Genomic DNA, 27,146 nt, shown 5'->3' with positions numbered 1-27,146 from the left:
AATAATGAGGAGTCCTCGTGGCACCTTAGAGACTAACATTTATTTGCGCATAAGTTTTCGTGGGCTAGAAAATACAGGAGGAGGTATAAATACATGAAAGGATGGGGGGGTTGTTTTACCAAGCGTGAGGTCAGTCTAACAAGATAAATCCATTAACAGCAGGATACCAAGGGAGGAAAAATAATTTTTGAACTGATAAGAGTGGCCCATTACAGACAGTTGACAAGGTGAGTCACAGTAGGGAGAAATTAGTATTGGGGAAATTGGGTTTAGGTTTTGTAATGATCCAACCACTCCCAGTCTTTATTCAGGCCTAATCTGATGGTATCGTTTGCAAGTTAATTCCAGTTCTGCAGCTTCACATTGGAGTCTGTTTTTTAAGGGTGTTTTTTTTTGTTGAATTGCCACTTTTTTAGGTCTGTTATTGAGTGATCAAAGAGAATAAAGTGTTCTCCTACTGGCTTTTGAATATTATGATTCCTGATTTGTGTTCGTTTATTCTTTTGCATAGAGACTGTTTGGTTTGGCCAATGTACATGGCAGAGGGGCATTCCTGGCACATGACGTATCACATTGATAGATGTACAGGTGAATGAGCCCCTGATGGTGTGGCTGATGTGATTAGGTCCTATGATGGTGTCTCTTGAATAGATATGTGGACAGAGTTGGCACCAGGGTTTGTAACAGGGTTTGGTTCCTGGGTTGGTATTTTTGTTGTGTGGTGTGTAGTTGCTGGTGAGTATTTGCTTCAGGTTCGGGGGCTGTCTGTAGGCAAGGACTGGCCTGTCTTCCTAGGTGTGTGAGAGTAAGGATCGTCCTTCAGGATAGGTTGTGGATCCTTGATGATGCACTGGAGGTTTAGTTGGGGGCTGTAGATAATGGCTTGTGGCATTATGTTACTTATTTTGTTGTGCCTGTCCTGTAGTAGGTGACAGAACCAGAAGGGTGCCGAGAAGTCAATCTGTTTCTTCACTTCACCGGGTAGGTATTGCAGCTTTAAGAATGCTTGACAGAGATTCTGTAGGTGTTTCTCTCTGTCTGAGGGACTGAAGCAAATGCGGTTACAGCTTGGCTGGAAATCCAAACGGAACCTTCTCCACAGACAAGCACGCACGCAACTTCCTTTAGTTATGTCTGGGGAAGGACAAGTTCTGTGCCTTTATAGACCTCCAGGCTCTAAAGGGGGAGAGTGAAAGTTTAGAATGAAGTTGGCTAGTTTCCTAAGGGAGCAAACACTTTTAGCTCACATTCTCTCACCCTTTTCAAGTAGAAGCTTAAACTTGCGAATGCTTAACACCTCATGCACAACCCTAGTGTGAGGTTTCACATTAACAGCTCATTATGAAGGCACTAGTCACCAATCCCTGGCTGAAGCTGCATTCTAAAATGGACTTTAAATGGAGTGTAAAGTTCTGCTTTTCCTCTACATGTAGGTGGCCTTTCAGTGTGAAGTCTCACACCGGGTTAGCTTTTACGGCCTTGGAATTTTCTATGTATTTGTTTTTCTTCTCAAATTTTTAGTGGGAAGCAGCCAAATGCTTATCTTCTGTGGGGTAAACTCTTCTCTAGCATATGCATAAAAATGTTGACAGCAGTTACACCTTTCAGTCAGATTTTATCCAATAACAGAGGTTTGTTTCAGAGAAGTGCAGCTGCTGATAGACGGAAACATCTCTAGCAGTAGCTGTACTGCGGGGTATAGTTCAAAGATCCTTTCCCCCACAACAAAATTGTGTGTTTAATTTCCTAAAACAGGGAAGATTGTGTGTATAGCAATGTACTCAACACAACTCCAAGCATGGAAACAAAAGTTAAACTTCCTATTCCTCAATAGGGTAGCACACACCTGTCATACACCCACAGACTGTGTGTGGCAATCTTAACTCTCAAATTCCTTCAGCTGCAAGACCCATGAAGATATTTTTGCAAGTCCCTTCTTTGTCTTCGTTGTCGCCATCTTAATTATTTGTATTACTATAGCACCTAGGAGCCTTAGGCATGGACCACGACCCCATTTGGCACTTAAATGGACCAAGGAAACTGATCCTCACCAGATACTCAAAAATACGGTTCTTGATCTTTCAAACCAAATGACCTGATCTCGAGCACAACAAGGACTATACTAAGAGTTAGGGAATTTGATTTCAAGGCCTTGTCTTCATTTAGGAAATTTTATCATGTTTAGAAGGAAGGTAACTTACCCTAGGGAACTGGAGTTCTTCTCGATGTGTTTTATTTGTGGTATTCTCCTTGGGGTGCCCATGTGCTCTCTGCACCCTGGACTGGAAGTTATTCAACAGCTGTATCTGCAGTTTGCCTCTGTGCCTCTTCGTGCTCCCAACCAAGGCCATAATGGACAGCATGGTTCAAATCACGTGATGACCCGAGCAGAGAAGGAGGGCAAGCGGTGAATACCAATAGGGACCACATCTCAAATAACTCCAGTTACTGTCATGTAAGCAACCTTCCTTTCTGTTTCCAGTGCTGATCCCTATGAGTGTTCACTACGGGTTGACTCCCAAGCAGTGTTCCCTGAGGAGGAGAGTGCCAGGAAACATGCATACTACAGAGTGGAGGATCTCTGAGCCAAAGGAGGCACTGGCAGCCAAAGCTTGCCTGGTAAAGGTGTGCACGAAGCCCAAGTAGTTGCTCTGCATATCTAAAAGGGGGATGTACTGTAAGGAAGCTACGGATGCCACTTGGGCTCTTGTAGATTGGGCCCTGACAGGTTCAGGAGGAGGGGTTTTTATCAGATCATAGCAAAGGATAATGCAGGAGGAAATTCACCTAGAGAGCCTTTGAAAGGAGATCGCTTACCCTTTCATTCTTTCGGCAATAGCAGTGAACAACCTTGGAGACTTCCGTGCAGGTAGAAGGCTTAGAGCCCTGCACATGTCCAGAGAATGGAGTCTTGTCTCCTACATGCTGTGGTGAGGCTAAGGGTAAAACCCCAGAAGGTGAACAGGCTGGTTAAGGTGAAGTTCAGAAGGTACTTTTGGTATGAACTTTGGATGCAGTCTCAACAAAACTTAGTCATCGTGGAAAATTGTGTAAGATCGGTCTGCCCGAAGGGCTCCGAGCTCCCCAACCCTTCTAATAGAGGTCATTGCTGTCAAGAAGGTGACTTTGAAAGACAGGTGCAGGAACAAGAAGGTAAATGGTGGTCTCATGAAAGCAAAGAGGTTGAGGTTCAGATCCCAGACGGGCTGGTTTTGAAACCAGAGGGAATGTCCATATGACGTCTTTTAGAAATTTTTCAGTAGTGGGATGTGCAAATGGGGTAACAGAGGTGCACACCACCATGTAGCCGAATAGAATGAGGCAGGATTGGGCTGGCGTCTGAGTTAAAGCTGGTTGATGAGATCCCTCATGGCAAGGAATCAGTCATGAGGTAAGTAGGCCTTGGCTGTGATCAAGTTCAGGCCCATCCTGATGAATTAGATTTTGCGCCTCGGTATCAATATGGACTTACTTACAGTGATGGTGAGGTTGCTCATATCTCCTGGCATGACCAACCCACAAGCAGCCAATTGTCCATATATAGAAAGATCAGTCCTCCCTTTCTGCAAAGGTATGCAGTCACCACCACAAGTATTTTCATAAATACTGTTGTGGGCATGGAGAGGCCAAAGAGGGGCACCCTGTATTGAAAGTGCTTTGAGCCCACTGTGAAGCACAGGACGCTCCTCGGAGTGGGGTGCATGTCCAAATGAAAATATGCATCTTTCAAAGTGAGTTGAAGGAGGTTATTAGAGGCCAGGGTGGTCATTCTGAACTTTGCGTATCATAGGAAGATATTGAGCTCTTTGAAGTCCAGAATGGGTCTCCAGCCCTACTTCTTTTGGGGGTAAGGAAGTACCTTACGTAAAAAAAAAACCTTTCCCTGTGTAAGGGGTGGTGGAGTCTCTGGTGTCCCCAGTTGGAGAAGGGAGTCTGCCTCTTGTTTGAGAATTGTTTCTTTGGAGGTGTCTCTGAAGAGGAAAAGGGAAGGGGTGCTGCAGGGATGACCAGGACCCATTTGTCCATTGTGATAATGGTCTACATTGGAAGAAAACGGGCCAGGCAGCCACCAAAAAGGGGATAGCAGAAGATGCTGTCAGATGCCACATCAAAATGACTTTCTGAGCAGTAGCTAAGACTGCAGAGCGGAGGATGATGGTGCTGGCTGTCTACTCCACTGGGTCCTCAGTCATTTCCAGGGAGGTTTATATGTCCTTTGTTGGAAGAAGAATGGAGGCAGAGGAGACCTTGGAGTCTCTGTGGGGAGTCAGAATATATGTCCCCAGAGAGGAGGGTAGTTTCAGAGGTTTAGGGTATGCAGTGATAACTGTTTCCTCACTAAAGAGGTTGCTATCCTCAAAGGGAAAATCCTTCATGGTAGTTTGGACCTCTCTGGGGAAACTCGAGGCCTGTAGCCAAGACACCATGGAGCATGACACTGTGTCCACTGCATTAAGGGACACCCGGAGGAAAGATCTTGCAACTAGATTTCCTGTGTCCAGGATAGCCTGCACTGAGGTTTGCATTCCTGATGGAGCTTGTTCATGAAGTCCAACAGCGTGTGGTACTTCAAGAAGTTGTTTTTGGACATCAAAGCTTGGTAATGTGCAGAATGCTAAGGTAGCTGAAGGGGAGGGGGGGGAAATCTTCCTTCTGAAGAGGTCTAGTTGCCTGGTGTCTTTGTCCAGTAGAGTGACCGTGGGCTGGTGTAGCTGGCTTCTCTCTGCGACTGCCTGGACTACAAGAGAATTGGGGTTAGGGTGGGAAAACAAATTCTGCTCTCTTGTGGAGAATGAAATAATGGTTCTCAGCCCTCTTTTGGGTCAGGGAACAAGTGGCCAGTGTTTGCCAGACCTCTTAGGCAGGCTCTGTGATGGCCTTGTTAATTGGGAGTGCTGCTTGAGGAGGAGCTATAGCCTGGAGTGACCAAGAGTTTGTGAACCTGATCCTGGATCTCTTGTAGTGGAATCTGAAGCCCACAATTCTCTTGGGAAGATCCTGGCATTGCTTATCATCATGTGGAGGCGAGAGAGAGAGAGGCTAGTCATCCTCTCCAGATGAGGCAGTATCAAGAGAGAGTAGCACCGGCAGAGAGTATTGGCACTACCAGCTGTTCTTCCTTCATCAATTGCTTTTGTGGAAATTGTGGTTCTTCACCCAGTGCTCCCCACTACCATGCTGGAGCCACATTTATTTATTGGACAAATAAAATTTGCAGAATTTTTAGGTGCAGAATTCCTTCAGAAGTAGATATTGTTTAAGTACAGGGTTGACCAACTGGTGGCTCTGGAGCCACATGCGGCTCTTCAGAAGCTAATATGTGCCTCCTTGTATAGGCACCGAGTTGGAAGCTGGAGTTACAGGCACCAATGTGCTGAGGCGGGATGCTCACTGCTCAACCTGATTCTGCCACAGGCCCTGCCCCCAACTCCACCCCTTCCTGCCCCCTTCCCTGAGCCTGCCATGCCCGTGCTCCTCCCCTGGGCTTCCTGCATGCCACAAAACAGCTGATCAGGAGGGGCAGGGAGGGAGGAGGAGGTGCTGAGTGGCAGGGCTGCTGGTGGGTAGGAGACACTTCGGGGTGGGGGGAGAAGGGGGGGGGGGGCTGATGATTTATTACTGTGGCTCTGGCAATGTACATTGGTAAATTCTGGCTCCTTCTTGGGATCAGGTTAGCCATCCCTGGTTTAATAAATCTATTACAGGTCTGCCAGCAGGCTTCTTAGAGTTCTATAGGCTCTGTAACAGGGAAATTGTCTTTTTTAATTACCAACCAAAGGTGAGGGGGAGGATTAGGTAAAGAAATGGCTAGCAACCATCATTTAAAATAAACCATTTTGAAACAAAACACCTGAAGTTTAATTTTAACTCTGTGGTATGGGTTGCATTTTTGGATTAGGGAGGTGGTAGAAAGTTACACACCCGAGCAAAGCCATGATTGCTTACCATATCTAGGGTCTGACAGTAGGAAACCTAAAGGGTGAGCGGTGTCCCAGCTAATATAGCACCAGTCAGGACAAAGTGGTTAGTGCTGATTTAAGAACCTAGACAGTTAAGAAGGAGGCCAAGAGCCACATCATTTAGAATGTGAAACAGTAACAGTGCCAGCTGAGTCAATGGCAGCTGATAAGAACTCAGGGTGAGCATAACGTCTCTGCTACTCAAATCAGGGAGCAACCATACTGGTCATTCTGAAGATGCTGGTACAGCTACTCTGCAGTAAGCTGTACAAAGAGGGCAGTTATTAAAATTGAGCCTCCTGAGCACAAGGAGGTGTAGTGCTGTTTTGAAGTCAACATATTTTAAGAACAAGTTAGACCAGGGGTGGGGAACCTATGGCACAGGTGCCAAAGGCAGCACACAAGCTGATTTTCAGTGGCACTCACTGCCTGAGTCCTGGCCACTGGTCCGGGGGGGAGCTCTGCATTTTAATTTAGTTTTAAATGAAGCTGCTTAAACATTTTAAAAAAAACTTATTTACTTTACATACAACAGTTTAGTTATATATTATAGACTTAGAAAAAGAGACCTTCTAAAAACGTTAAAATGTATTACTGGCATGCAAAACCTTAAACTAGAGTGAATAAATGAAGACTCGGCACCCCACTTCTGAAAGGTTGCCGACCCTTGGGTTAGACAAACACCTGTCAGGAATAGTTTAGATAATACTTTGTCCTGCCCTGAATGCAGGGGACTGGACTAGATGACCTCTGAGGTCCCTTCCAGTCCTATGAGTCTGAAATATTTTCGTATCAGTCCCACATGGCTCTTCAGAGAATGGTCAGGATTGAGACAAAAAGATTATTAACAGGATTCACTACTGTCAATCTCATTAACAAGTAGTGACCCAAACTAGGCACAAAGCGTCATCTTAACAACTGCAGCCTATCCTGCATGTAGTTCTATATAGTAAAGTTGACCTGTGCTAACTTTAAAGAATGTAACTACATAAAGTACTATAAATAACCCAGTGAGTTTATTTTAAAGCTGGGCTATATTATATATAATATGCACTGTGATATAAGATCACTTTGTCAGGCAGCTACTACACACTACTAGCTCAACTGTTAGCTCAATATGTAGAAATACACCATTGTAAAAACTGACCTTACAGTTTCTTTAGAAAATCTAAACTTTTATTATACAGACTGTAGTACACTGAAAATACGTACCCGAAGACAGAAGATCTTGAATTTACAACTGTACAAAAAACAATAGAAAAAGATACGGGCTATGCTATAGATGTAACATTTTACAAAATGACATTTCTTGTTAAAGGCACCAGATTCCCAGTGGGCTCTGGCTTAACATTTTTCAGTCTTTTTTCTAGTCAGATCTCGCTATGAAAGTTGAGCCAACCTCAAGCTCTACAATGCCAAAGTATCAAGCTGCTTCTATTTAAGTGGTCTGCACTTTGACATGATCAAGTGGGGGAAATTAGCAACTTCACATGGGCCTATTTCATTAACTACTTCAAAGAAGATTTTCCCTGTCACATCCAGCACCCTATTTTATTTGACTGAAAGGTTAATAGCAAACCTACAAATAAAAACTGAGAACCCTTAGGGCACCGATCCAGAACTACAGAGTTAGTCATCCTAAGAACTGGGCAGTGTTTTGGGGGGTTGGATAGGAATTACTAGAGAATGCTCGTCAGGAAAAGGTGTTTCCTCACCTCAGAAGAGATGAAAGCGAGGAGGAGAGAAAGGAGCCATGTTACCCGTTTCTATCCTAAACTTAGAATACTAAATAAAGAGAAACTAATTCTGAATGGCCTCTCAGTAAGCAGGCTGGGGGGACTTTCACAAACTTAAAAAGATAAAAAGACAAGGGGTCTCCTTGTTGCTCCCAATGGAAATTCCCTGGGGCATTCTTGTTTGCTGAAGCTGCCCCACAATGCACATGTGAAGTTCTGGCTCACAGACTAGGGCCTAGAATGTTGGGCTACAGTAAAGGGAAACAAGAAAATGGATTTTAAGAACGTTAGCCCTGAACAATGTGTACACCTCCCATGCCTAGTTAGTGGGGGGCTTGAGCACATCATTCTAGAGTGAACTTGGGTTTTGTTTAGCTTTGCAATGCTGAGCCTCATGTACAATATCCACCTAGCATGTAAATGACTGAAAAGTTAAGACAAAAAATATCAAGCTCAAGGAGTCAGATTTGCTTTGTAAAATAAAGATTAAGTAATATACAGGAATTCAAGTGCTTGCTTTGCTGTTTCTTGAGCTGTCTGGGACTAGCTGTCCTCTTCTCACAGCACTGGTTCAGTGTTTCCAAGCTATGATGCAGGGCTCTCCATGTAGTTTAGTTTCTCAGCAGTGAAATGATTCTAAAAACACTAAAATGACTACTTTCATTTCATTTTTTGTTTTTTAAAGAAGGACAAAAGATACAGAGCTAGCTGAAATAAGTTTACAGTCCTTAGGGCTAGATCCAGTCAAGAGAAAGAAGTTTTTGTATTTAAAAATAAGATTGCTAATTATTATAGCAATATTAAATTGTCTCAGTTCTACTGAGAATGAATTTAAAATATTTTGTTACTCTATAAAAACCTAATTGGTTTAGTGGATATGACTAGTCTTAGCTGAACAGGCCTGGAGAGTAAAGTCTGTCCATCTATACAGTAAGTACAGAGCAGGTAGCAGCAGTGTAAGTTTCCCCCATCCTGCTTCATTCTAATGCTTCAGCTGAGTTCTGGAGGGACTACTTAGGGAGAGGGGGCATCATCTTGCCCACGCAGTCCTCGTCCTTGCTGCTGATCGCTGAATTTTGGGGATGTGAATGTCTGTCCACTAGACACTGGACTGAGAATCCCCAACTCATCTCATATAAACTAAAGACCCACCAAATGACAGCTTCTGATCACTACCAAACGGCCAAGTTTTGAACCAATAACTTGGGATGTGAGTGCACGTCCCCTGAGGTGTGCAGTCCGCTAAACATTGATTCTTATAAAACAAAACCAACCCCTCATCTAATTTCTGATTAGATTTCTAATTAGCAGAAGACAAAAATGTATTACAGCAGTAGCAGTTAAGACAGAAGTGTCACACTGGTTTAGTTTATAGAAAACTAGTTATCACATGGACTATTTTAAAACCTGAAAGCAAACAAGATGGAAAAGGAATGCAATTTATTCCTTACACATTTTTTAAAAGACAAATACTTCTTTCATACTCTGACTTTAGCCCTTCATTTGTAATGTATTAAATCAAAGAAGTTATAACCATTATGAATGCATCTTATAGTGAATTCATTCTAAAAACTAAAACCCTCCACTCATCTTAACTTGTTCGGCTGATTTGTATAAGCTGGAAAATAATCTACCTTGCTGCAGAAATGGAGTAATTAAGTAGAGGGCACTTTCCAGAGTGACAGTTATGCTGACGAGTCCCATTCTCTCACTGATATATGCACACAACTCTTTAGTGATAATGGAAGAGCCAACAGTACAACTCAACCACTAAGTATTAGAATAATTAATTTAGGATATTCTGGACCTTAATTTTGTTGGAGCAAATATACATACTTTTGATCAAATCACAATAAAATGTTGTAAATACATTTCCTCATTAATGCTCGCCCTGTTCAGATAGGCACATAGATGGAGAATCTGAAAATAAAAATGCCCAATATAAAAATTTAAATGACAGTATCTATAGGCCATGTTTGCACACGGATGTATCACTTAGGGGATATTTGCTTTTACCTTAGAAAAAGATCTTGTGTTGGCCTAAGTCATAGATTAACATTCCTTTTTAAGGCCAACCTTGAGTCATCACAAGGCCCCACATCAGTCTCACAGAATGTTATGTGACTTATGCTTGTACTTCTCCCTCCCCAGCATCACCTTCCCAGGCAAGTGCAACCCCACACGAGATTGGCTGAAAGAAATTTAAACATGGACATTTAACGCAAGTCTCCATTAAGGGCCAAATTCTGAAGTCACTACTTACGCCTGGTCTACACACAAGCTGTACCGCTTTAACTGTACCAGTTCAGTTAAAGTGGTACAATCCTCCTAGTTTGGTACAATTACATTGGCATTTGTGCATGTATGGTATAGCTATTCCTGTATGGGAATGGGAATAAGCTATACAAGCATAAGACCCCTTTATGCTGGTATAAAACTGCATTCATGCTAGAGGTTGTACTGGTATAACTAGATCAGTTTTCAAGAATGTCACACCCAACAGTTGTACCAGTACAAAAACTGTAGTCCAGGCCTTGGTCATCAAATGCCCAGTGGCTGCTTAGTCAAACTTGCACTGAACAAAAAAACAAACAGGAATTTGCCATAAAGGCAGTCTCACTAACCTTCCACATTCACAGATGTGACAGTAACTCACTTTGTGGCTGGAAGAGCCACTCTTAAGACTGCAGTAGCACTCAACTGCTCTTGAGATGCATGTAAGCACAAAACAAGCTTCGTTCCCTCCAAGAGAAAGGTATGTTGCCCAGGGGGCCTGCTGTACAAGAGCCAGAGATTAATCTCCACGGTGCGCCTCACGTGGTAGCAAAGAGCTATGATCCCTAAGCAGCCCATAAGCAAGGTGAGAATTTTTTTGGCAATCTTAAGTTTGACACTAAAGGAAATTATAAATTTTGCTGCATAAAAGGTTAAGATATTCAGTTTCCCTCCATCTCAATTGATTACAGATTAACTCGTGCTGGGCATTAATATTAGCAATACAATAAGATTAACAAAACTTCTCAAACCACCCTACGATCCTGGAAAAGACAAGCTAAACACACAGTGGGTGCCATTAGACATCTACCACTCGCAGTAGTTAGATTTACTGCAATCAAATTGCAGGAATAACTGCAAATACCTGTGGTGGTGCAAGTGTCCATATGTGGATGGAACCCATGTAGTCAGAGTAAATATTCTGCAATAAAATCTATGCCCTTGCTTAGTGGTAAACTGTGATTCTGTAATTGTCCTTTCCTCAGTGCTTGGAACTGAAATGCTCTCAAAGTGAAAAGCAAATTTTCAGCTGTGATCTCAATTTCTGGCACCCTGAATCACAGAACAAATGTTAACTTTTCCGCCACCTTAAAAAAAAATAAATCTGTCAGTTTGACAGTATCTTCATACTGCAGTCACCTGAGCCCAGTTAGTTTGGATAGCCACAACTTGTCTTCTGGAAGGGAATAAGAAACCTACACATGAATGCCATTTTGTACAACTGACGCACTCTACAGGAGCTGGCTGATTCTAGTCTTGGTTTGGTCCGCAGTTTGTTGTTACTGAATCTCTTAGGAAACATTAGTTATAGGTTTGTACTTCTTGAGTCTGGTCCACTGGCCTGTAGCATAGTTCATTTCAAAGACTGTGTCAACTAACATGGTGGTGCTCCCAGTGCCATCGGCCTTTGGTAAAACTTCTGTATGCTCACTAAGTTTAATCTGAATGATGTCGCCTTGCTCTTGGCAAGGATTCTCTGTGGAGACAAGAATAAAAAAAAATACATAGTCAAACTGAAAGTTAAGACATTTCAACACAGCCAGTTAGCAAAATTAAAGGGTAAGGAAAAGCTTTGGATCTGCCAGGGCCACAGGGAGGAAGAAACCAAAAAACTGACGAGCTTCAGTATCACTAGCACCTGGAATGATGCAGGAAGCCACATGCTTTCACAGATCATGGTTTAAATTCATGAAGTATATAACAAAGGGACCTGGGACCAAACTAAGGACTTAGCAATATAACAGATGGGGGGGGGAACAATGTTTGCAAAACTTTCAGTGTGTCACTCTTATTTCTGCAGGTAATGATTTGAGATCTTAATGAAGAGACCTTTAGGAGCTTAATGGTCAGTTCAGCTTTAAGCTGTAGAAAGCTAATTAAATTATTATAATGTTAACACACAGTTTGCTGCACGTCTTAACAGACTTCATTTGTTTTGGAAGATGGGATGAACATTGCTTCAGTGAAAATCTCTCTCAAACCAACACTGCAGTACCACCACTAGGAAGAATATTACATGCTACATTTATGCCATGAACTGTAGATAATACAGATAGAAGTTAAGAAATATAGTCATGTCGTTTGCAGCCACTTAACCAACTCCATTGTAAAGGTCAGGTATCACTACAGAATATAAATCTCCAAATAGTCTGCATCCTATTATAGATATGTAATAACTCCAGCATTGCAAAAATTGTCCATGAAGCTCAGTTTGGAGGTGCTCTGCACATGAATGCCACTTTGTACAACTGATGCACTCTACATGAGTTGGCCGATTCTAAACTTGATTTAGTCCGCAGGTGTTACTGAATCTCTTAAGAAACATTTAGTGATAGGTTTGTACTTCCTGAGTTTGGTTAAATGAGGAGCCTCTTGTTCCTGGAATCCCAGGAGCAGTCTAAGGTCAAGAGCACCTTTCCTCCTCTGTGCCTGGCAAGGTGCACAAGACTCTCTTTCAAATCCAGGCCCCACCACAGTATTTCATACCTTTGTCATCTTGAGAGAGGATTACTGTAATGCATTCTGCATGGGCTACGCTTCAGAGTGCTCACACTATGGTGGTGAGAGCTTTGTGTATTAAAACAGAAGTTACAGCTGGTGCAGGAGGTGAAGTTAACTCATGGACAACTGCATCAGTTCTCAAGAACTGCAGTGGCACTGAATTCTCCTCTGGGTGCTATACAAGGTGTTAACTTTTGGTTTATACCTTAGGACCAGGCCTGCTCTCTCTGAGATTTATCATAGCATTTGAGGTCACCTGATGTGCTTGAGTCAATATTTGCCACATTTAAAAAACAACATTAATGAATTAGTGAAGAGGCTCTGTACTCTTGAGCTCCCTCCTCATCCTGGTCTGACAGCACCCGCACTTACTGACCTTTCAAGCACAGCACAAGGCCTATTCACAAGTATTTTCACTTGACGAGAGTGTGGACTAGTTTGGTCTGTAGGGGTGGGTGCCCCCTGAAGTCCACCACATGCTTGTGTATGAGCAATGGTCTAACGGTTATTTGTTATTTATCGAAGTCCTGAAGGGCACATTTTATAACTACAAAAATACAGTTTGTCAGAGCAGTCGATGTCAGCACCCCTCCAACCCACACTCAAGACTTTAGACTTCAGCTGGTATATTGACACAGTCATGCCATACAAGCTTTCCAATGCATTGTTGTAGGGGCAACTGAATAGTTCAGCTGTTGCAAGAAAGCACAGTGAGGCACTCCATACCTTTAGAACAGACTCTTTCCCTGATCCTCCCAATTATTACATTTAAGCCATAAAATAAGATCCTGCCCAGATTATCACTAAAGCAGTACATCTTTACATTTTAGTGGTGCTTCACAGCATCTACTGGTCCTCAAAATAACACTGGTTGTAATACATACCTCTAGATCCTGCCATGAACCCAAGGATAAGAGCCTTTTCTGGCCTGGTAACTTTGTTTGCAGTCTTGAACATTTCCTGCGCAGCATACATTTGCTCTCTCTGTAACATATTAAAGCAAGTGTGTATTTCAGTGGAGAAAGTGCTACTGAAGAACACAGTAAGTTACATTCAACATCCAAGATAAGACACAGGTTACATGGTGATCTTTATTCTTATAGAAAATAAGTCCACTCATGCCTTTTCATAACAGGCACATAGTGGCACACATTGTTGAGGCTGCAGAAGAGTTCACATTATAAGCCCCATTTTCACACAATTTTAAGGCAGTCACTTTTGTGACAGAGCACAGACCTCTCAGGGACACCTCCGCTCCACTTTTCCTTAAGGACTACACCAGCACATTTCAAATGTCAGCTGCTTCTGCTGTAGAAGTTTTTTAAGGGGAAAAAACCCATGTGGTGACGAATTTCTTTTTATGGAGGGGGAAGAGTCCACTTTACTGATTTGTGTGTGTGGAGAGGTGGCAAGGGAACAAAGTGTCAAAAGTTTTATGTAAATTAAAAAAAAAAAAAAAAAAAATCACTGAGGACGTTCAGGAGCATCTGTTTCTCCCATCCCTTTTGTGACGTTACAGATTCTTCCTACCCAGACTTGCAGGCCATCAGGCTGCTGCTGGGACAGTTTTCATTGAAGAGTTGTTTTTTTGTTTTGTTTTTTTGAGAGAGAGACACAGACAGAGACTTAATATAGCAAAATCATTAAAAAGAAGGCAGGGGGGAGTCACACAACCCTTTCTTAAAGCCATGATTCTTCCAACTCTTATGCACATGCTTAACTTAACACTGAAGACCTAAAGCTCATGCTCATGGTCACCTGCAGGGTTCAGGAAGGAATTCCAGCTCCCCACCCCCAATATATTCTGTTTTGTTTGATCTCCTACCTCTGAAGCATCAGAGATGGCCACAGCTGGAGCTGGGACACTGGATGGGGGCAGGCCTGTGCTCTGAGGTGGTACTGAACATTTTCCCTCTCACATGCTTAGCTGGCTGATTCTTACTCTAACTGATTGCCATATGTAGGGTCAAGAAGGAATTTCCCCCCAGGTTAGAGAGTGTCTCTCCCTGTCTGGACTTCTTCTGCAGCATGAAATGTCACTTGCCTGGATTATCTGGGTCTCTCTCACTTAAACCATTTCCCTTCCATTCCAGAGGCCTTAGGTAGTGATGCACCTCAGTCCCTCCCATTCTGCCGGTGGCACATAATAGTCTAATGCCCTTGTAGGCTGTAATACTTCGGTCTAAGTTTAGTTGTTAGGTTTAGCGTGCAGCTGCTGGATGGTGTTGGTGGTCTGTGACATACAGGATGTCAGACTAGGGATCTGATGGTGCCTTCTGGCCTTAGAACTCTATGACTTGGGACTACTCATGTACTTAACTTCAGGCATGTGCATTAAAGTTTACAGGATCGTGACCTTAATCAGCAACAGAAAAGAGATGTAGTCCAGCAATTTGAGTGTCTGACATTTCCTGCATTTTACAATATCTGACCATTCAAAGCTTTCACTTTAGGATGATCAATTGCTATCTTCTTCCACTGTACAGTCACTGCTAATCTACAGATACACTCCTACTTACCGTGAGAGAAAGGCTTTTCTTGGGCGGTGGCTGCTGCGGAGTTTGGGGGGCTACTTGTGGAGGTTGTGCGGCAGGGGAAATAGCGGGAGGCGTAGTAGGTGTTAGAGGTGAAGTCGGTGTGGCTGCAGATGGATTTGAGTTACTGTTATACATGGGTGTTCGTTGTTTGAACTGAGCAGGAAGAGGAGTCGTGTTTGGAGCTGTAGGCTCTTCAGGTTGTCTGTTCGTCTGTATGGCCTCTCGCACAGATCCAGCTGCATGAAGAAACATAATTAAAAAAACCCACACCCGCAATTGGATAAGGGTCTCGGATACTACGGTGCCTTTTAAAAGTACCTAGATACAGACTGACAAGAGTTCCAGAGAGCCACGTTTTAGTGATGTAATCTATAAATAAAATAAATGGCTCATTTAATCACATTTGAAAAACTACATTCTCTCTCCCTTTCCACTGCATTCCCTTTACCAATAATGGGAGAAAGTTCGGGGACTTCCAACTGGCAAATCTGAGTTGCACTATACTTAGCAGTGAAATTTGTATTTAATGGAGTCTGCTTTATAAATTTGAGTTCTACTCCATAATTATAAGTATAGCACAATTATTGTAGGAAGACCTATTATGCAGGAGCTGAAATTAAGAGAAACGTTTCATTATCCAAACTAAAATTAGAAGCAACTTCCCAAAGGAAGTCAGAATTAATTCCTAGTCTCAGCCAGTCAGTGAATATTGAGAAGATAGATTGAAAAACAGGCTAAGCAACAAGAATTACAGAATTAAAATCGTCCTTGGATCACTTGTTGTTTAGAGGGTCACTGAAAAGGAAAGGGTTACTGGAGAGGCCTGCTCCCTTCTCTCCTGAAGCAGATAAGCAACTAGTACAATTAAACCCCAAAACCACAGACAGTAACTATTTCAAATCCAGTTTGAACTCAAAACATTTTAGAGGAAAATTCTAGACAATGACATCAGTCACAGCCAGTTACAGATTCTACAATTTATCAAGTTATAATCTTGTCATTTGAAGACTCCCACACAGCTTTACAAACTGTACCTATCAATGAATTACTTAGCTTACCATGACATGCAGCTTACTCTTGGCTTAAACAAAGAAGCTGGGTAAAATTTTCAAAAGCTCCTAAGTCCCACTGACTCCTAAGTTACTTAGGGGCTATTGAAAATGCTTCTACTATTTAACAAAGCTTGGCATTGTTAGATTTAGGGCAGGAAGTGACGAATATGACCTTATTCAATTGAAACTCGATGGTGGGGCACAGAGCGCAAAAGGAGAAAAAAAATTGACAGAATGTAAGTGCATGAGTTGGGATTTCAGCAAGACACCACATTAACAGCTTTTCTCTTGGAGGTTGTTAGTAGCCAGAGTGATCCAAGATGCACAGTTTGTTGTATTACATAAAACACAAGGTCAAACTATAAAGCAATTAGCTCCCAAATACGTGAAGTATGGCACTGACCAATTAAAAATATTTCCTGCCACAACGACGCAACAAAATATTTAAAGAAAGAGGTTCTTAACCTTGACCGTGAAAACCAGAGAGGGCATTCAAAGCCATAAGGGGTATATGAAAGAGAGAGATACGGTCACTACAAATTAAGAGGGAAAAGGACAAAAAGACAGAAACAATATATAAATCTAAGGTTTTCAAGAACTTTTAGATCAACAGAAGCATAAGTAAAGGTGGAAGGGGTTAATCAAATGGTGAATGGGGTACACCCCTTGTAAATTTGAGGGCCACTATAAAAATAGGGTGCCTACTTATTTCATGGACAGTTGGTATGAAGAAATAGAAAATGTATGCATAACTGAGACGGTATATTTGAATAAGCCCCCAGAATTCAAGGTTCATATGGTTCTCTACTTTTTACTTTAAGACATTTAATCTAGTATAATTTGTGTTTTTGACACTGTTTACTGTTGCCCAATTTGTAAATTGTGCATCCAGATTTAGGAGCCAATTTTTCCACCCACAATGAATTACAGGATTAACTATGAACTGCATAAACGAAGTGGTTGATAAGAATTGCTAGGGGGCACATGATTTGGGGCCCTGTAATTCTAGCATGGATTATATTTTATTCATTTATTTACTAAAGCTAATGGACATGGACCCTGGAAAACACAACCTTTGGCAAGTTTTCATGTTTATTCTATAAAAGTAGGAGGGAGGTTTGCATTAATTACAGAGTGTGAGAGGTAGTCTTTTCTGCTAATGAAAGCTCAATACTGGGAGTTAGGATCTCTTAGTTCTATCCCTGGCTCTAGCATTAACTCATGTGACCCCAGGCAAGTCACTTAACCTCTGTTTCTCATTTTCTCCATCCGTAAAACAGTAAATACTTTTATCTGACAAGGGCGTTGATTGTCTAAGACACTTCAAGTTTCTTGGGAGAGAGAGAGATCTATGCAAGTTCAAATGACAGTAAACCAAATATTTGGTCTTCCTTATATGTACTTTAATTAAACAAGACAAGGTTAAACTCCCTGGCTACAAAATACAGATATCACACATGATCCAAAAGGAATAGTTAGAAAGGAAAAATAAAATGCAACTAGTAAGACTCAGAGCTTCACATGATGCTTTTTCTGCAGTTAGATACAATGCTAACAGAGAAAACACTAGCAGCTGACATTGCTGATGCTTCAGACCATGTACTTTCCAGAGCTGCCAAGCTGCAGCCAGAGATAGATTTATACAGGGCTTCTGAGAGATTTGGAACTCTGTTTCTGAGCCAAGCTTGTATAAATTCTACATACGCCCATCCACAGTGACTACTGTGCCAAAAGTTCCTGAACTGAAAAGTAAACATTGCTACGGTAGGAACCTGTACACAGGCACCAGGGTAAAGCAAGTGGCATATAATTGAAATGTCAGTTCTTTGTTGACTGTGAATTTATCCCAAAGTGCTTTGTTAACGAATCACTATTATTTAGGTGTATTAGATATCTTACAGACCTGTATGATGACAAGTCCCTGCTCTGTTGTGCGTTTGGGAGGGAGGAGGAGTGTTAAACCTTTTGATCCCAGGGCTAATTCTGCACTTATTTTAACCCTTCCCTATTTTCTATTATTGAATGTAACTTGATTTTTGAAAAATTTAAGCGCTCAACTGTACCTAATAGACCTTCATAAAAACGCAAAGGAAAAAAGGTGGGAGGATGGTCAGAAAGATAGGTTGTGGTTGAACACCATGTGTTAAGTAGTAAGCCTTTAATAATTTATACAATTATTGTTTAACACTTAAGAAAGTATCTCTCTCCTTCACATACTCAGGCCACAGGGCAATCTTTCGACTAATGTACATTCCTAATGGCTTACAATCAGATTGCCTATAAAAAAAGACCAAGCAAACGAACCATTTAAGGGGATAAAGAGTATCTTGGCCTTAGTCAGATCTATAATTAAAAGTGATTTCATAGCTACTTTTAAAGTAAGAATTTTCTTTTAAAAATAATGTAAATGATATGTCTTTTGTTACTAAAAACTACAAGCCTTCTCCTGTAACCCTTACACAAATAGTCCGATTGAAGTCAGTGAGATTATTTACACCAGGGAGGGCTGAAGGATTGTGACCTCCATTTGTAATTACAAATGAATGGCAGAGAAAACGTATATGAGAACCAATGTATTAATAAAGTGCCATTAGCAAAAATGATTTTACCTGGCTGCACTTCAGAGCTTGGGATATAGGAGGAAGATGGAACCACACTGGGTGTTGCAGGCAAATAGCTTGTAGAAGGTAGTGCAGACTCATTGTTCAGAGGACCAAGTTTCTGTAAAACAGTAAATGGTTTTGCAACCATATACAACATGACTGCATGGAAATTCTGACCTTTTACATGTAATGTCAACTTTGTCATTTCTCTATTTCTCCATTAGAGCTTTCTTTTTGGCACTTGCTTAAGAATTTATCTACATGGGAGATTTTTCCAATTATACAATGATAGCTAACTGCTATAAGTATATCAGTAACTCCTCCAGAATAAGAGTGCCTTATCTTAAATGGCTTCCAATGCAATATCAACTAAACTGGAAAAAGGCACTCTTATTCTGGTATAAAAGAGTGTCCACACAGGGACCTATACTAGTGTAACAAGTGCAGTTTGAATTCACAGCCTCCCTTTTACTGGTATGACTTCCCTGTGCAGATAAGTCGTAGAACACCAGAAACTCCCTGAGATGTTGTCAGTCATTCCAAGTCTATACAGACTTAGCAGCTTGCAATGATAACCTTTCGGCTTCCACAAATGCCTCGCATCCCCTTCTAACCCTCAGAAGGGGAGATCGACCCTAAAAGCTCTCACTAGTTTTCCTAGAACACATTTAAGTGTTCATTCTGCATTGTATATTATTAGCAAAATACATCAAGAATAGAACAATATTTTGTGCAATCATTACAAAATAATTATTCACTTAGAGGTAAGCTTTAAAGGTGATACAGAACTAGCCTTTAGAATAAAATATCCCAACCTTATGCAGCACAAATTCACTGCAATTTAAAGTCCTACCTGGGTAGACACAAGGCCAACAGCATAATCTGGAGTTGCATTTTCCACTACTGTTTCCTCTTTGGCTTGTTTTTCCACCACTTCTGTATCTATTGGATAGAAAAGATGGAGTTAGTTCAAGTTAGCTTTCCTAATTCCTCAACTAGATTTTTTTAGAGTGATCCACGTAAAAGATTAAAAGAAATTTTGATAAAAATTATTTTAAAAAACCCAAACAAAAACACACCTGTTACAATGCTGGTAAAAAAAAAACAAAAAACAAAAAAAAACACCCAACATTTTTCATATAATACACCCAAGTGGTTTCATAATCAAGCTGATGCTTAAATTAACCACAAAATTTATATTTCTCCAAGATACTGAATCTGAGCGATCAGACGGAACAGGCCAGCTTCAGAGAAACTAAGCACAGCTATCCATCACAATACTTATTACAACTGTGATTTCATTCATAAAAATGAATTTAACTTGTTTTGTATCTTACAAAAATGAATTGAGATTTGTTTTCATTTAGCAAACTGCAAAATGAAGAAAGTATTCCAGGAAAACCATGCCACCTAATTTGTTTTCTGCATGTGTTTAAGTAGCCCAATCTTTTCATTCAGGATTATTAAATAATGCTTAACATGTTTTTTCATTCTTTTAAGATCATTCAACATAAATCTTGAAGACCCTTTATGCAATTTAGATGATTCAAAATTAAGCCTTTAAAAATTTCACTTAGTTATGTAATAACTATAGAACACAAAAAATATTTCAGATTTTTTTTTTTTTTAACTGCAACACAAAAGGAAAAGCTAATGTCACATTCATCTTTGTTGGGATGTTTATATGTTCACAAGGACACAGATAGTTCAACCCTCTCAACATATTTCCAGGCCACATGGCATTTTAATTAGTGGAATTCAGAAACAAACATAGCTACCTTTAATTCTTCAAGTGCTTGCCCATGTCCATTCCAAAGTAGGTGTGCGCTCACCCCGAGCACCGCCACTGGAAAGTTTTTCCCTCAGTGGTATCTGTCAGGTCAGCTTTGGTGCCCCCTGGAGTTGTGTGCTCGTAACGCCACTATAAAGGGTTCTACCCATCCTTCTTACCATCCGTGACAGTTGCTGGAACTGCACCTCGTTCTTACATTTTCCCACAAGTACCCCTCTCAGTGGGCTTTGTTCTTCCATTGTACATAATTATTTGTAGTGGTTAAGTTTCAGATTAGATTAGTGTACCCTGCTTAGCAGGGTTACCCATTCCCCTAGCACCGGAGCATGCCTTGGTCTCCAGGGTTTAAGCCTTGTGCGTCGTGCCACAAGCCTATGTCTGTTAGTGACCCACCATTCCAGCTGCCTCAAATGCAGGAGCATTGCAGAATCTGTAGAGGGTTCAGGTCCCATGCTAAGAGAGAAAAGGACATCAGACTTAAATTATTCCTCATGGTGGTGGCACTTCATCCTCCCTTGGAGCCGACCCACTTCGACTCAGAACCAAGTACTTTGGCCTCAAGAAGAAGCATCCCGGCTTCTCAGAGAGATGCAACACCATTCTGCTTCTCTGGTGCCTAGAAAGGATGTTTCTTCTGCTTTTCAGGACTCCTGGCACCGGGCATCCCTGATGCCAAAGAAGACCACTCCTGTAAGTGACTCTCAGCACCGCTTTCCATCGCCGGTGCTGAGAAAGAAGCAGATGATGATGGATGGGGGAGATTCCCAATTCCAAGATCCATGAGACACAGAGACACTGGCAGACTGCGACCCATGCCAGGCTGCTCTAAGACGCCAGCAATTTGCTCAGTACTGTTGACTCCAGCCCCAGAAAGGGCACCATTGAGTCCAGCACCTTTGGCTCTCTCGTAGTGGACGGTCCATTCGAGCCCAACTACTCTGTTGATGCCATCCACACCAGAGGTGTTTGAGGCTGAGGGAGGTATCATCGCTTCCGGCACCGCCATCCCCTGCTGTCAGTAGTGGCACCAGATACAAGAGCTCCCACGGCACCATGGACCCAGATGCCATCAAAAGGGAAACCAGCCATGATGGCACAGCACCAGTATCCTCCCTCCCAGCACCGCTCACCTGCACTGGTCAGCACTGCTTTATCCTGGTCACCTGGAAGGGAGTCCTCGGAATCTGACTCAGAGGCAGAGTTGTATGTCACCTGCAGGAGTCAGCACTGCTCCAGCCAGTGTTACCCAATGGTAGACATGGGCCAGGACATTCCACCAGTGCAGTGGCAAATGTCATTACAATAGTTTTTCCGGAATGCCTGGGCCTCTCCACCAGTCCATGGGTCATAGTCCAGGAGATCCTACTCCGTTATTTCAGTCTGGAGCACCCCCACCACATCCCTCAGAACAGGGCCCATGTTCCAGTACTGAGCCCAGTGCTAAATATCAAGACCCAGCACTGAGAGAGCCATCCGGTGCTGAGAATGAGGAACAGCGCTACTTGCCTGTACAGGCCTCCTCTTCCTTCTCTCTTGACGAGGCAACAGTGGGAACAGGCAAAGCGCCCTCCTGTATAACGATGATTATAGGTAACACCAGGAGATCCTCAAAAGAGTAGCTCAAAACCTGGGGGTACGCAGAGATTACAGAGCCCTCCCATGCCCTGGTGGATATTCCTGCTGCAACAGGCCCTCATGAATGGCTTTGCCCTTAAACGAAGCCATTATGGACCCCATCAAGGCCTTATGCCAGACCCCAGTGTCCCTATAACCAATGATTATAAGGATAGAGAAAAGTACTTTGTTCCAGCAAAGGGGTCTGAATTCCTTCACATCCATCCACCATTGGGTTCACTGGTATCAGTGGCCAATGAGAGGGAGCAATAGGGTCAGCAAAGTCCAACCCTTAAGACCAGAGATGACAAAAAATTAGACTCCTTTGGCAGAAAAACAACAAGGAGTCTGGTGGCACCTTAAAGACTAAGGGATTTATTTGGACATATGCTTTTGTGGGTAAAAAAAACTTCACTTCTTTATTTTTGGCAGAAAAGTCTATTCAACAGGCACCTCCAGCTCAGGATCGCAAACCTGCAAGTGCTCCTGAGTTGCTGAGAGTTTAATTCTTGGAACTTGATGGCAAAATTCAAGAAGCTATTGCCACAGGAGTCCAGAAGTGAATTCAAAGCCCTAGCTGAGGAGGGAAAATCTGTGGCAAGGGCATCTCTACAGGCAGCCTTGGACATGGTAGATTCTGCAGCTCAATCAATGGCTTTGACAGTAGTTATGAGGAGAGGCTCTTGGCTTCAATCCTCGGGTCTATCCTATGAGGCGTAGCAGACCTTACAGAACCTCCCTTTTGAGAGTATGTCATTCTTCTCAGAGCAAATAGACATCAAAATGCACAGCCTCAAGATCTCAAGAGCCACCCTAAAGTCCCTAGGGCTACATACATCAGCCCTTTCTAGGACCACTAAAAGCCCCAACCAGCTGCTCACTTCTTCCCGCCCCAGTCCCCACAGGACTATATTGAGAGGAGGAGCAGAGGGTACAAGAGAGGACCTCTACCCCAGTCCTCATCTGCTTCCATGCCTGCCCCCCAAGACAATCGGCAGGGTGGCAGACATTTTGAGGGGACACTCGGGGACAATGTACAAGGACAATATATGGATCAGATTTCCCCAATTTTTGTGGGCCAGTTATTCCACTTCTATCAGGAGTGGGCCCGTATTACCTCAGATCACTGGGATACACCCTTTAATTCAGTTGTTCCCCTCTTTTGCAAACCCCACCCCCCATCTCTCTTTAGGGACCCTTCTCACAAGCAATTTCTAGCATAAAAGACCGTCATCATTCTCTCCCTGTATTCAGGGAACTGGTATGCTGCCCTCGATTTGAAGGATGCTTATTTTCATATTTCAATCTTTCAGGGACACAGAAGGTTCCTCGGATTTATTGTGAATCATGTGTACTACCAATTTGCTGTTCTCCCATTTGGCCTGTCAGCAGCCCTCTGGGTATTCACAAAGTGCATGGCAGCCTTCCTGAGGAGACTGGGTTCAGGTCTACCCTTATCTCAACAGCTGGTTGATCAGAGGTTGGAGCAAGGCCCAGATGGAGACACGTATAACACAGTCAACTTTCTAGGACTTAGGTCTGTTAATAAATATACAGAAGTCTATTTTCTCTCCAGTTCAAAAGACAGAATTCATCAGGGCAATTCTCAATTTGATCCAAGCCAGAGCCTTCCTCCTGGAAACCTGGTTCCAAACAATAGCGGTGCTCACAGAAAGCTTCAGAAACCACCCGATTACCATGGTATGAGACTGCCTAAAGCTCCTGGGCCATATGGCATCATGAACCTATGTGGTGAAGCAAGCAAGACTACAGTTCAGGCCCTTTCAGGCATGGTATACCTGAACATGGTCATCACACTTCCCTCATCAGTGATCACCTCCTTTCTTTGGTGGTTAGACCAAACCAAGTCCCATTCTCAAGACCCCAACCATCAATGTCTGTCGTCACAGACATGTCAGCAATGGGCTGAGGAGCTCACTTTGGGACCCTCAGGACTCAGGGACTCTGGTCTCTGGAAGAGCTCTTGCTACACATCATCATCAGGAGCTCAGGGCAGTTTGCCTAGGCTGTCAGGCCTTCCAACCCCATCTGGAGGGCAAGTGCATGTTGGTTCTTACAAACACAATAGCAATGTTTTATATAAAAGAAGCAGCGTGGAGTATGCTTCTCTCTTGTGGGAATTCTGCCTAGTTCACTCGATCTACCTCAAAACCTCCTATCTTCCAGGGCACAGGACGAGCCAATGGATCATCTCAGCAGATCTTTTTCCAACCACCATGAGTGGTCCCTCTGTCCAGATGTCATGAAAGGCATCTTTCAGAAGTGGGGGACTCCCCAGTTAGATCTTGCTCACGACAAAGCATAACAACAAGAAATGTCTTCACTTCTGCTCCTTCTTGGATCACTCAAACACTTTTCTCCTCCCTTGGATGGATCATCACTTCCATGCATTCCCTCCCATCCCTCTCATTCACAAGGTCTTGAAGGTCAGAAGGGACAAGACGCATCTAATAGCCCTGGCATGGCTATATCAGCACGGTTCACTACCCTACTACACCTCTCGGTGGAAACGCCAATCTGCCTGCCTCTATTTCTGGACCTGATCTCCCAGGACCACAGCCATCATACAAACATAGAGTCCCTTCATCTCACGCTCTGGAAGTTCTGTGGCTGAACCCCACAGAGCTAGCATGCTCTGAGCTCGTTTGTGAGGTGCTTTAAAGGTGCAGAAAACTGTCCATTAGAGCCACTTACCTGCCGAAGTGGAAAAGATTCTTGAACTGGTCTATCAGAAGTGTGTTTCACCTGCACAATCAACACCACTTTTCATTTTAGATTACTTACTCCACTTGAAACAACAAGGCCTAACCGTGTCATCTATTAGGGTCCATCTAGCTGTGATCTCGGCTCTTCACCCATGGGTGAACGGTCATTCTGTTTTCTCAAACTCTAATTGTAGTCATTTTCTTAAGGGCCTGGAGAGGTTATACCCTCAGATATGGCAGCCATCCCTCCCTGGGACCTCAGCTTGGTGTTAGCAAGGCTAATAGGACCTCCATATGAACTGCTGGCAATGTGATCTCTGCTCTACCTATCCTGGAAGGTGGCCTTCCTGGTGTCCATTATTTCTGAGAGAGGGTGTTGGAGATCTGAATCCTTACTTTGGAACCACCTTGTACAGTCTTCTTCAAGGACACGGTTCAGTTGCAGCCACATCCGGCCTTCCTTCTAAAGGTGGTCTCACAATTCCATAGTAACCAGGATATCTTTCTACTGTTCTTCTATCCGAAGCAACATGCCAACAGGGAGGAATAGAGACTCCACTCACTGGACATCAGACGTGCACTAGCCTACACAGAAAGACTAAATCATTTAAAAAAAAAAAAAAAAAAATCTACTTGGCTTTTTGTAGCCATTGGAGACAGAACAAAAGGTCTTCTATTCTTGGCCCAGAGAATTTTATCATCACGTATCCACATATGCTACGACCTGGCAAAAGGTCCCTGCTTCTCCTGCCCTGACAGCGCATTCTGCGAGGGCTCAGGCATCTTCAGTGGTGACTGTAGCTCCAGTTCCTAACCAGGACATCTGTAGAGCGGCAATGTGGTCATCAGTTCACTATTTTGCATCCCATTACGCCATCACCCAACAGGCTAGAGATGATGCAGGTTTCAGCCAAGCAGTATTAACAATCAGCATGCCAATAAACTCCAAATCCTTCACCTGCGCCATGGCTTGGGAGTCATCATCTTTGGAACAGACATGAACAACACATCTCAAAGAACAGTTATGGAAGTTTAGTAGCCATTTTTTCCAAAGAGAGGACCCTCCCCTCAAGTTTAAACCCATCTGAGTTGATGTTAATTTTAAATTAAGAGTTGGATTTAAGAAAATGAAATTGATATCTGGATCTTGTTCTCAATGTAGTTTCAGTTATTAACATTTATACACCTTACAGACATGTCGTACCAACCTAAAGTCTTTCTTCTTCTCTTTGCTTCACGACCAGCACCAACCATATCCAACTCTGAGATATCTAGTAGCTACCAAAAAAAAATTCATTATTGAACTGAAATGCCTTACAAAAGGTAATTCACAGAAATGCAGGGCTAGAAGGAACCTTGAGAGGTCACCAAGTCTAGTCTCCTTTGCCAAGGACCAAGTATACCTAAACCACTTCTAAAGGGTGTTTGTCTAACCTGTTCTTAAAAACCTTCTATTCCACAGCCTCCTTTTGAAAAGTATTCCAGAGCTAAACTATCCTTACAGTTAGAACGTTCTTCCTATTATCTAATATAAATCTCCTTTGCTGCAGATTAAGCCCATTACTTCTTGTCCTACTTTCAGCAGACATGGAGATCAGTCACTGTCTTCTTTAAAGCAGCCTTTAACGTATTTGGAAACTTATCAGGTACCTTCTCTCCCTCCCACTGTCTTTTCTTAAGACTAAACTTGCCCAGTTTTTTAACCTTTCATCATCGATTGGGCTTTCTAAACCTTTTATTATTTTTGTTGTGAACTCTCCCCAATTTAACCACATCTCCCCTAAAATGCGCCGCTCAGAAGTGGACACGATACTGCAGCTGAGATCTCACCAGTGTTGAGCACAGCAAGACAATTACCTCTTATGTCTAATATACAACATTCCTGTTAATACACCCCAGAATATTAGCCTTTTTTGCAACCTAATCACTTTGTCAGCTTATATTCAATTTGTGATCTACTACACCTCTACCCCGATATAATGCTGTCCTCAGGAGCCAAAAAAAAAATCTTACCGTGTTATAGGTGAAACTGCATTATATCAAACTTGCTTTGATCCGCCGGAGTGCATAGCCCCGGCCCCCGGAACGCTGCTTTATCATGTTATATCTGAATTCGGGTTATATTGGGTCGCATTATATTGGGGTAGAGGTGTACAACCACCAGATAGATCCTTTTCAGCAGTACTGCAACCTACCCAGTTATTCCACATTTTGTAATTGTGCATTTGGTTTTTCATTTTTAAAAGAGTAGTATTTGATTTGTAGTATTTGCTGAAATACTTTGGAAACTAACAAAAAAAATTAACTGCTCTATAACCAATGTCAGCAAACTATCGTTCACTTTTGATTA

At 42.5% G+C, this 27,146-nt stretch overlaps 1 protein-coding gene across 1 annotated transcript in view; it reads right to left on the bottom strand.

Annotated features, from left to right (window-relative positions):
* Positions 1-7,114: 7,114 nt before the first annotated feature.
* Positions 7,115-27,146, bottom strand: part of NELFA (negative elongation factor complex member A) — a 45,083-nt gene continuing 25,051 nt past the window's right edge. The window contains exons 6-11 of the mRNA XM_032775946.2: positions 26,005-26,074; positions 19,518-19,606; positions 18,671-18,782; positions 14,992-15,245; positions 13,357-13,456; positions 7,115-11,447 (exon numbers count right to left, since the gene is read on the bottom strand). Coding sequence (XP_032631837.1) covers positions 11,263-11,447; positions 13,357-13,456; positions 14,992-15,245; positions 18,671-18,782; positions 19,518-19,606; positions 26,005-26,074 — 810 coding nt within the window. The 3' untranslated portion in view covers positions 7,115-11,262. The remainder of the gene's footprint in view (positions 11,448-13,356; positions 13,457-14,991; positions 15,246-18,670; positions 18,783-19,517; positions 19,607-26,004; positions 26,075-27,146) is intronic.

The sequence above is a fragment of the Chelonoidis abingdonii genome, chromosome 5 (genome assembly GCF_003597395.2).
Source record: "Chelonoidis abingdonii isolate Lonesome George chromosome 5, CheloAbing_2.0, whole genome shotgun sequence".
NCBI lineage: Eukaryota > Metazoa > Chordata > Testudines > Testudinidae > Chelonoidis > Chelonoidis abingdonii.
The sequence above is the reverse complement of the archived record's forward strand: the minus strand, read 5'-3'. Positions and strand labels throughout refer to the sequence as shown.